Below are 12,157 nucleotides of genomic sequence, written 5' to 3' on the forward strand. Positions count from 1 at the left end.
TGATTTGCAACATGAAACTGCTTTATTCAGTGCTTTTACTGGTTTAAATCACCTCATCCGTTTGTTTTGGAGAGGCAGAGACCTCAGAAAATGTCAAAAGTAATATCACAAAAATGGGCTTAGGTAGACATTAATGATTATATTCATACATGGAGTTTACAGAAATCCTCTATCAATATGTTTAGGATACACAAGAGTAAAATAAAATCCACATGTAAGAGGACACAGGATACAGTTTACTGTAAGCTGTGTGTGCTGCTGTTTGCTATGCATATTTTGTTCATTGTTTTTCTGTGTATGTTTATGGGTGTAAGAGAGTTTGTAGCTCAGAAACATCTTTTATGGTGGTCTGTATCATATCAAAGTAACTGACAGGCAAAAGCCTTGAGGATAGAGGTTAATATAGTAGAAGTTAATACTCGGAGGAGGAATCAACAAAAAGCACTCATTCTTCCATAAATGCCTGAAACAAGATTGAAACGGCAGCTTGACAAAAACATAGACTTCTATCTATGTGCCGTACTGTTGATAATTCAAAAGGCACCAAGCAGACTATTATCCATCTTCTTGCTCGAAAGGCAACTGTGCAATAGATGGGCAAGGTATGATGCCAAGGGGGTATCTCTGTAGTGGTGGGGGAGGAAATCAAGGAAGGAATTGTAGACTAATAAAACTTCCTTAACTCTGCAACACCTGGATATATATGGTTTCTTTTCATTTCTTCTCCAGCCCCACTCACTCCTAGTAAAACTAGCTCTCAACACCAGCCCTCGCTGACCTCAGGATAGCCCTGCAAACATGAAAGACTCTTTATCTGTTCCAGGTGTGGGCCGACTCATGCTGTGTGTGTGTGTGTGTGTGTGTGTGTGTGTGTGTGTGCGTGTTTGTGTGTGTGTGTCGGAGAGAAAGTGAGTGAGAGAGACACAGATGTTTATGTACATGAACACATTCAAGATCTACGAGCTATTTACCAAATTAAAACAAGACAGCAATACAAACACACTGTAATGTAACATGTGAAATCAATAGGATAGCCTTGTAGGCTGGCCCTGCTCAGATCTGGTATCATGTGTCCAGATATTAACTGTGTCTGTGTGTGTCTGTGTCTCTGTGTGTGTGTCTGTGTGTGTGTGTGTGTGTGTGTCTGTCTGTCTGTCTGTGTAGGTGTGTGTCTGTGTGTATGTGTGCATGTGTGTGTGCGCGTGTGTGTATATGTCTGTGTGTGTATGTGTGTGTCTGTGTGTGTAGGTCTGTGTCTGTGACCTTAGAGGGACTCAGCTCCTTATGGGGACCTTCTTTTCGTCCACACACAGTTTCAGGGTTCTGGCTCGGTCATGTGTCGTCCTGACTCAGATCAGCTGATCATAGTTTTTAAACTTCCAATATTAATATTTCTGATTATTGATGACAATGTTTGTGCAAAGATCTGAACTCGTCTGTCAAACTGATCTGTGTTCTGGACTCTGTGTTCTGGACTCTGTTCTGAAGTCTGTGTTCTGGACTCTGGTTCTGAACTCTGTGTTCTGGACTCTGGTTCTGGACTCTGGTTCTGGACTCTGTGTTCTGGACTCTGGTTCTGAACTCTGTGTTCTGGACTCTGTGTTCTGGACTCTGGTTCTGGACTCTGTGTTCTGGACTCTGGTTCTGGACTCTGTGTTCTGATTTCAGATTTCAGATTTTCAGATTTTTCTTTATTGTCATTGCAACAAGTGCAACGAAAGGTAAGGTGCAGGCCATTCAGTAACAAGTGCAACGAAAGGTAAGGTGCAGGCCATTCAGTGCAAAAAAACAAAGCAAATATATAAAAATAAAAAAAAATAAAAACTGGACTCTGTGTTCTGGACTCTGTGTTCTGGACTCTGTGTTCTGGACTCTGTGTTCTGGACTGTGGTTCCATGTTAATTTAATTTATCAGTAAATAAAATCAAAGTTTAAAAGAATTTACAACAATTATTTTATTCTATTTTAAATTGTTGATGAGAAAACAGAAGGTTTATACAAACATTTACAGCTGTGATTATAAATGTGTAAATATAAACATGACTAAATATAAACATGACTAAATATAAACATGTGTAAATATAAACAGGTGTAAATATAAACATGAGTAAATATTAAATATAAACAGGTGTAAATATAAACATGAGTAAATATAAACATGTGTAAATATAAACATGAGTAAATATAAACAGGTGTAAATATAAACATGTGTAAATATAAACAGGTGTAAATATAAACATGTGTAAATATAAACAGGTGTAAATATAAACATGAGTAAATATAAACAGGTGTAAATATAAACAGGTGTAAATATAAACATGAGTAAATATAAACGTGTAAATATAAACAGGTGTAAATATAAACATGAGTAAATATAAACAGGTGTAAATATAAACAGGTGTAAATATAAACATGAGTAAATATAAACGTGTAAATATAAACGTGTAAATATAAACATGTGTAAATATAAACATGTGTAAATATAAACAGGTGTAAATATAAACAGGTGTAAATATAAACATGTGTAAATATAAACAGGTGTAAATATAAACGTGTAAATATAAACATGAGTAAATATAAACATGTGTAAATATAAACAGGTGTAAATATAAACATGAGTAAATATAAACAGGTGTAAATATAAACAGGTGTAAATATAAACATGAGTAAATATAAACATGTGTAAATATAAAGAGGTCTAAATATAAACATGCGGAAAATATTGCTCTTTCCACTGCCACCTACTCCAACCTCCTAAAATCCTCCACCCAAACACTCCTACTGATCAGTGCTCTGCCTCTCTGGACATCTTCATTAACAAAATCAACACCATGCACGTACAGCTACAGCCCTCCTTCACCTCCTCAAAGGACCCACCCTGGTCGGTCACAACAGGCCAACTGCTCATCAGCCCCCTCTCCAACTTCACCCCTCCAACATAAGAAACCATTGCTGAGCTCATTCACAAAGCAACACCAACCACCTGTGAGCTCGATCCCCTCCCCACTACTCTCCTCAAAGCCTGCCTGCCATCCATGTCCCCCATGATCACTGCAACTGTACCCCCGAACCTTAAACTGGCTGCAATTACACCCACCCTCAAAAAACCCAGTGCTGACCCAGCTGACCTTAACCACTACAGGCTAAACTCTAACCTCCCCTTCACGTCCAAAATCCTGGAGAAGGTGGTTGCAGCTCAACTTCAGTCCCACCTTGACTAAAACAACCCCCATGAACCCTTCCTATCTGGTTCCCGCCCAAAACACAGTACTGAAACAGACCTGGTTAAAATCACCAACGACCTCCGCCGTGCAGCTGAATCTGGACTGCTCACCCTCCTTATCGCCCTCGATCTCAGTGCTGCATTTGACACCATCTCCCACCCACTACTCCTGGAACGCATGGCTGAAATTTCGATCACTGGTGTTGCACTTTCGTGGTTCACGTCATATCTTACTGACAGACAACAGTTTGTCCAGATGAGGAACCACGGGTCGAGATGTTCTGCTGTTTCACTGGGTGTCCCCCAGGGGTCAGTATTGGGTCCACTTTTATTCATCATCTACCTCATTCCCCTGGGCACAGTCCTCTGTCACCATGGTGTTCATTTGCACAGGTCCACATCTCATCTAAACCCTCCACTGCCCTTCCTCCCACCTCCATCACTACCTACCTTCCTCTGCTGGTTTCCTGACCATCCCCACCTCACGCCTCTGTACCATGAGTGCCTTCAGCTGCACTGTCCCCAGGCTCTGGAACTCCCTACCTCCACACATCCGACAGTCCGACAGCATAACATCCTTCAAATCCACCTCAAAACCCACCTGTTCAAATTGGCCTATGCACTGTGACACTGACTGTATTCAGAACACAGAACACAGATCAGGCTGTATGAACTGTAGTAGATTTCGGAGAACAGGAGGGTGTGTCAATATGAAATCTATGCAATAATGACGACATCATAATGACGTCTAATCATCTTTTGAAGTCCGTTTCTTTTGGACACAAACTGTCTTCTTTACCTGACGACCTGGATGGCTGTGTGTCTCATCCATCTGTCTCCATCAGGCAGGCATCCTCTTTGACGTAGATGGCGTCCTGCTTCGCGGTGGCTCGTTGATTCCAGCGGCTCAACGAGCTTTCCGGAAGCTTGTGGACCAAAACAACAACTTCCTGTTTCCCATTGTCTTTGTCACCAACGCAGGAAGCTGTCAGAGACATTACAAGGCCCAACAGCTGTCTCACCTGCTGGACATCCAGGTAGGACAGGAGAAGGCTCCGCCCCCTCCTGGTGCCAATCATAGACTCATATATTGATTACCAGGGGGGTATTCCAGAAAGCGGGTTATGTGAAAACTCAGAGTAAGTTAACCCTGATATGAGGGAAACTCTGAGTTATCCGTTCCAGAAAGAGAAGTAACTGAAACTCAGTCAGTCACCATGGTAACAGACTCTGTGAACCTAACCTGCTCGCTGACAGGTTTTCTTCAATAAACCCTGAGTTTCTCTCTGTCTCCTCCCTCTTACATGCTGTTTCATTTCCTCATTCACTCAGTCCGTGTCAAAGCTTGTATCGAAGCACATTAATTAGCGGAGATTTACCGTCTGTCACAGTCTAAATCCTGCTGGATATTAGTTTGTTACTCAGGACTGTCTTAAGTTACTGAATTTATGCACATCAATCATTTCTTTGGACATCAGGTTTTGTCTTAACATTCAAATATTACACAGCGAGAATTCACCCTCAGCTCAGAATCAAACCTCTGTCCTTTTTATATTTATTATTTTTTATAACACTGTGCACAAGGATCAGACTGTCAGTCTGTTAGAGCAGCTCCCAAATGTTTATTGCACATAATGTGTAGGTCTAATTATTTAAATTTTAAAAATCGGTATGAAGCTTTAGACACGTAGTATCAATGACTAATGATCTCTATCACTGATGTCATTGGTCGCACTGATGGAACATAATTCCTATAGCCTAATATTGGGGATTATATGTTAATATTTCTGAGTGAGCAATGGTGCAGCATTTCACTGTCTTTAAATTTACTACATTTGTAGCTGAAATAAAGTCACTGAATGCTGTTGAGTCAAGATACAAATAGATGTCCAACATTTTAAAATCTACTGTATTTTAACCTCAACGTCTTTTCAAGTGCAAATCACCAAACATATTATTACTGGGTCAGACTGTGAGTTTACAGTCATGTCTTTATGTCTTTGATCTATAGCCTAGCCTATATGTTTTAAATCTTCCTATTTTTCAGTTGCTGCCTCCTGTGTTTTTCCCCATCAGATTAAATCTGAACAAATATATTATTATATATTATTAATATAATGTAATGTATCTACAGCCTGATACACAGTCAGATTCCACCACTTTATCTTCATTAAGGAAATGTAAGTCTGATAAATGATGAATAAACGGACAACACTGAATAAAACTTTTTTATTAACTTTATGGTTAACTTATTGACACTTTCCTCGCTCTGACTCAGGCTCTTCTTTTAAAGATAAACGTGCACCGTCTGCTACACATGCATTAATATCTCTACATACACTGGATTAAAATGGAGGCCTGTCTTTTATTTACCTGTTGCCATGGTGAATCGTGGAGTCGGAGCTCCATTAATGATGGCTTTTTATTGTCGGCTTAACTCAGAGTGAACATACTCAGAGTTGACTGAACTAACTCAAATCAGCTGTTCTGGAACCGGTAACTCAGAGTTTCCCATCTCAGGGTAAATCAACTCAGAGTTCAGGGTTAGACTCAGAGTTTGTTGAACCTCCTACCTGGAATACCCCTCAGAAGGATCAGCTCCTTGTTTGATTGGTTGTTGTTGTTTTTTTATGAAATGTAAATATTTGTTTGTTGTTCAGTGACTGCTGTGACTGGATAAACATGATCATGGGACCTCCCTGTCCCTGTAGGTTGCCCCAGAGCAGGTGGTTCTTTCCCACAGTCCTTTGCAGATGATGAAGAGTTTTCACGATAAATGTGTCCTGGTGTCTGGACAGGGACCAGTGACGGACATCGCCAACACGTATCCTTCACATCACTAACCCCTGACTGCCTTTGTCTCCATGGTAACAGCAGCTGAGGTTCATGAGTACTGTAGTGTTGTTGATTCTATCACATTCAGGAGTCCATTAAAGAAATAAGACATCCACACATTCGTGTTTATATAAATATACATGCTGCGCTCCCATTGGCCAGACCTGCGACACATAGATGTGAACGTTAAAATAAAGGATGAGCGGATGTTTTATTGTCACCTGGTTCATAGACTCTGTCTTCAGACATGTTCAGGGGTTGTCTCTTGATCGTCTCTTGAGGGATTGTCTCCTAAAGGATCATCTCTTGAAGAACCTACTCTTGAAGGACTGTCTCTTAAAGGACCTACTCTTGATGGATTGTCTCTTGATGGATTGTCTCTTAAAGGACTGTTTCTTGAAGGGCCGTCTCTTAAAGGACATGTTTGTTTGTTTTTAAGGACTGTCTCCTGAAGGACTGTCTCTGAAGCGTCCTCTCATTCTAGTTTTATTTTGTCATCATGTCATGTGACTAACGAACAGGTGAAGCTTCCTCTTTCTCCAGGCAGGTGTTGAGAAGCTCCTCCCCCTCTGCCTCAGTCACTGTGTTTACAGCAGACTATTGTAATGAGGGCAGAGATGTAGTGAAGTAAGAATCTGATCACTGTCTCCACTTCACAGTTTAACAGAGGAACCTTAAGGCCCGTAGTTTGTACTCGTGTTTACAAAACCAGGGCTGTAGCACCACTTTCTGGGCCCTGGGCCCTTATACAGTCTAAGCGGCCAAACTGTCAAACTGTCTTAGTGCTCTGTGCTGGCGATAGCTGAGACTGCAGGCATCGTGTTTTTGAGTTGTCCGTATGTACATCTGTACGTCTGTACGTCCGTATTTCGATCTCGTCCTTGTGAACACGATATTTCAAGACCAGCCAGAGGGAGTTTAAATTTGACACAAACGTCCACCTGGACTTAAGAATAATTAGAATGTTGTGGTTGAAAGTCAAAGGTAAGGTTAGTGTGACCTCACAAAACACGTTTTTGGCAATACCTGAAGAATTCATACAATGGAATTTTTCACAAATGTCTAACGAGATAAAATAATGAAGGTCAAAAGTTCAAAGGTCAGCTTGACTGTGACATCATCATGTTTTAACATCATATCTCAGGGACAGAAGGGGAGACATTTGGTCAGATACTGAATTGGTGACTCTAATCTGGACTGATCGGACTGAACCACTGAGACAGGTCAAAGAGCGTCCGCCATTTTATATACATACATCAATCAATGAATCAATTTTATTTATAAAGCCCAATATCACAAATCACAATTTGCCTCACAGGGCTTTACAGCATACGACATCCCTCTGTCCTTATGACCCTCACAGCTGATCAGGAAAAACTCCCCAAAAAACCCTTTAACGGGGAAAAAAACGGTAGAAAGCTCAGGAAGAGCAACTGAGGAGGGATCCCTCTTCCAGGACGGACAGACGTGCAATAGATGTCGTACAGAACAGATCAGCATAATAAATTAACAGTAATCCGTATGACACAATGAGACAGAGAGAGAGAGAGACAGAGAGAGAGAGAGAGAGATGCAGGACAGACGGTAATGACAGTAGCTTACAACAACATTAATGAAAGTAATAATATTATAATTATAATTCTGGCTACTGTGGTACAATATGTTGAAAGTATATATTAATATCTGGCAGTATACATATGTGATAATAATCATATGTGTATAATAACAGTAGAAGTATGACTAATGATAACAGCAGCAGCAGGAGGCATCTGGCAGGACCACGGCAGCAGCACAACCACACACGTCACGCTGTCCAGGCACCGCTGCAATATGAGTTAACCTGAGAGACAGTGGAGCACAAAGGCTCCGGAGAAGAACATCAGTCAGCTGATTCTTTCAGTCACAACAGCAAGTACAAACAAATCACAACAATTAGCAAAAACAAACTTTTCACTCCAGGTTTTTTTTTATGTCAGCTGTTGTTACCACATCTGTTGTTACTACATCTGTTGTTACTACGTCTGTTGTTACTACATCTGCTTTTACTACGTCTGCTTTTACTACGTCTGTTGTTACTACATCTGCTTTTACTACGTCTGCTTTTACTACGTCTGTTGTTACTACATCTGTTGTTACTACTTCTGTTGTTACTACATCTGCTTTTACTATGTCTGCTTTTACTACGTCTGTTGTTACTACATCTGTTGTTACTACTTCTGTTGTTACTACATCTGCTTTTACTACATCTGTTGTTACTACTTCTGCTGTTACTACGTCTGCTTTTACTACGTCTGTTGTTACTACTTCTGTTGTTACTACATCTGTTGTTACTACTTCTATTGTTACTACGTCTGTTCTTACTACTTCTGCTGTTACTACTTCTGTTGTTACTACATCTGTTGTTACTACATCTGCTTTTACTACTTCTGCTGTTACTACATCTGTTGTTACTATGTCTGTTGTTACTACATCTGTTGTTACTACTTCTGCTTTTACTACGTCTGTTGTTACTACGTCTGCTGTTACTATGTCTGTTGTTACTACTTCTGTTGTTACTACTTCTGCTGTTACTACATCTGTTGTTGCTGCTTCTGCTGTTACTACTTCTGTTGTCACTACGTCTGCTGTTACTATGTCTGCTGTTACTACTTCTGTTGTTACGTCTGCTTTTACTACGTCTGTTGTTACTGCTTCTGCTGTTACTACTTCTGTTGTTACTACGTCTGTTGTTACTACATCTGTTGTTACTGCTTCTGCTGTTACTACTTCTGTTGTTACTACGTCTGCTTTTGCTACGTCTGTTGTTATTACATCTGTTGTTACTACATCTGCTGTTGCTACATCTGTTGTTACTACTTCTGTTGTTAATACTTCTGTTGTCACTATGTCTGCTGTTACTATGTCTGTTGTTACTACGTCTACTGTTACTACGTTTGCTTTTATATCTGTTGTTACTACGTCTGTTGTTACTACTTCTGCTGTTACTACGTCTGCTTTTACTACGTCTGTTGTTACTACTTCTGTTGTTACTACGTCTGTTGTTACTACTTCTGCTGTTACTACTTCTGCTGTGTTACTACGTCTGTTGTTACTACTTCTGCTGTTACCATGTCTGCTGTTACTACGTCTGTTGTTACTACTTCTGCTGTTATTACTTCTGCTGTTACCATGTCTGCTGTTACCATGTCTTTTGTTACTACGTCTGTTGTTACTACGTCTGCATTTACTACATCTGTTGTTACTACGTCTGCTGTTACTATGTCTGTTGTTACTACTTCTGTTGTTACTACGTGTGTTGTTACTACGTCTGCTGTTACTATGTCTGTTGTTACTACTTCTGTTGTTACTACTTCTGCTGTTACTACGCCATTTGTTACTACATCTACTGTTACTGCCTCTGTGTGTGTGTGTGTGTGTGTGTGTGTGACATTGGGTCATGTGATCATAGCAAGTGTTTTCGGTCTTGACTGTGTTGGTGTCAGTCTGGGTTTTCAGAAGGTGGTGAGTGTGGAGCAGCTCAGAGAACACCACCCTCTGCTGGACAGGATGGAGCACAACAGGAGCCCATCACTTCCTGTGAGCAGCGTACCTGTGACAGGTGACATCACTCTCATGTGACATCACTCATGTGACGTTGTTTCCTGTGTTTCAGGCGTGTCCTCTTCCGACTCTCCCCCGGATACAAGGTACACTCTGTTTATCATGTTTACTTCCTGTTTCTGACTCGTACAGTGATGATGTCACAGGTGACCTTCATCATACGTTTAACTTCAAACACTCTCTTGAGGACCCAATCCCAAATTGGCCCCTATCCCCTCACCTATCCACTCCCCCTCCGTTTGTGCAGTCACGCGGAGCTGTGCTATATTAAAGGAGCAATAAGCGAAATTCATCATTTCTAGATTGAAGGAATTAAAAAATTGCTATGTGAAGAACTAGAGGTGTAATTTCATCTGGAGTATAGCATGACCTCACACACCCTCTCTATGTTGATCTCCAGCCCATTGTTTACAAGCCGGTCCGGCTGCGTGTTCATGTACGTTCATGTGAATCCCCCTGTCTACTGCATCTTCTTCAGAGTCAAACCTCTGAAGAAGACGCAGTAGCGTCCAAACGTCAGTTTGTTTTTACCTTATTAAAAGCTCTGCAATTTTATCGAGTGCTCCAGCCTCCTTTCATTTGGGTTCAGTCATTTTTTGAAGTGGTCCACTTGATTTAGTGTCAAATATAATTATGTGTTCACAGGGACAGAAGAAAAAACAAAGCAGTTCATCAATCTACGAATTAAAAATGAGAGTCTCTTCAGTAAAAAGAGGAATGCTGCAAAGCAGGGATGGGAGTAAGATTGTCCAGTGTCGCGGGGTCCTTTTTCTCAAAACTCCTCAAAAACTGGGAAAAACCCAGGCGTAGTCGGAAAAATATTGTAATGGTGTGATTTATTACGCCGGCCTTCCAAAGTGCACACAGTGATATTTACAAAAAGTGAAAAAAACATGGAAAAATATTCTTTACAAAATGTCAACATGTCCAAAAAAGAGAGTTCTCTAACTCAAAATACCTTTTTCAAAAACACAGGTTCCAGCACACAGTCTGGAGGTAAAGCAGGTGTTACCTCGTCTGTAACCACAACAAGACTGACTCATCCAGGGCCAGAGCAGCCTCCTTTAAACCAGATGACCCTCCCACTAGGCATATTATTCACACACAAAAAAACAATCAGCACATTGACTAACCAAAACACAATTTACAGCTTTCTAAACTCAAAATAAACATAAAGCAAAATATTCATGATTTTCATAAATGTTCTCCTTTAACCCCCACAAGTTATTCACAACAAAAGTTAATTTAACATCCAAGAAATGTAACAATGCAGGTCACATGATCATTAGGCACGAGAACAGACTATTTAACAGAGCAAAAATGTTACGACCGGTTTCGCCAACCAGACTCAGATGAATATGTAACATATTCCGTAAGGTAAGTGATACAAGGATTGTGTGAATGTATGGATATAAATATATGCAGAACTACCAAATGTGCACCCTTGGCAGCGCTACAAAGACAGAGGGATAATCGAGTGGTTTTATTTCTAATATTTAATGAAGAGGGAGCATGGACGAGGAAATGAATGAGAACGAGTGTGAGTGTGAGTGTGAGTGTGAGTGTGTGCATGTGCGTGTGCGTGTGCGTGTGCGCGCTGCCCACAGTCAGTAAAAGAGCCGCTCCGTCACATCATCCCCTCCTCCTGGAGGTTGGCGATGTGCGGGGTGGCTTCGTCACACCTGGATTAATGAATGAAGTTCATGTGTGAATGTGTGAACTGTGTCTCGAAAATATGAACAAGTTAATTACTGTGATGACGCTGCACTGTAACCCTTATCTGACTTATTCAAGTTTATTTTTCATGTAACTCATTTTAATTCATATTTAAATGTCTATTTAATAGCCTGTTGCTCTATTTTGCTTTCACAAAGCATCTGTCAGTATCCATGGTTACATCTGCTTCCTTTTTCTGGTAGAGTGGCGAGGGCGTCCCATGGTTTGGCGTCTCTTTTATACACTTCCACGGTAACACTTCATAAGACAGCCTGCGTTTCAGAGTGTACCTCTCGCCCACTTTCCCTGGAGTTAGCGTATAACGACGCGGCCACTTACCACATACTTTCCCAGGAGTTAGAGTATAACGACGCGGCCACTTACCACATACTTTCCCAGGAGTTAGAGTATAACGACGCGGTCACTTGGCATATACTTCCCCAGGAGTTAGAGTATAACGACGCGGTCACTTGGCATATACTTCCCCAGGAGTTAGGGTATAAGTCCTCCCGGTCACTTACCACATACTTTCCCAGGAGTTAGAGTATCCCTCACGGTCACATTCCCGGGAGTTAGAGTATAACTCGTCACTTATGTAATTTCCAGAAACTTATGGTTTAATTTCCTCATGTGAATCTGTATATGTATGAAGTGTAAGAAAAACAAATGCTTTTGCCCTTTGCTCATGGCAGTTGATTCAGTCACTTTTATGTAGCCTATGTGTCATCAGGCAATTTCACCCACACTCCAGGGTTTTCATATTTATGTTTTGTTTACATTTCA

General features: G+C 40.8%; 1 protein-coding gene across 1 annotated transcript in view; it reads left to right on the top strand.

The window, feature by feature from the left end:
• Positions 1 to 593: 593 nt before the first annotated feature.
• Positions 594 to 12,157, top strand: part of zgc:77375 (uncharacterized protein LOC402927 homolog) — a 17,059-nt gene continuing 5,495 nt past the window's right edge. The window contains exons 1-6 of the mRNA XM_050037995.1: positions 594 to 602; positions 1,489 to 1,653; positions 4,069 to 4,260; positions 5,935 to 6,047; positions 9,541 to 9,634; positions 9,711 to 9,744. Coding sequence (XP_049893952.1) covers positions 594 to 602; positions 1,489 to 1,653; positions 4,069 to 4,260; positions 5,935 to 6,047; positions 9,541 to 9,634; positions 9,711 to 9,744 — 607 coding nt within the window. The remainder of the gene's footprint in view (positions 603 to 1,488; positions 1,654 to 4,068; positions 4,261 to 5,934; positions 6,048 to 9,540; positions 9,635 to 9,710; positions 9,745 to 12,157) is intronic.

This window comes from Epinephelus moara, chromosome 24 (genome assembly GCF_006386435.1).
Source record: "Epinephelus moara isolate mb chromosome 24, YSFRI_EMoa_1.0, whole genome shotgun sequence".
NCBI lineage: Eukaryota > Metazoa > Chordata > Actinopteri > Perciformes > Serranidae > Epinephelus > Epinephelus moara.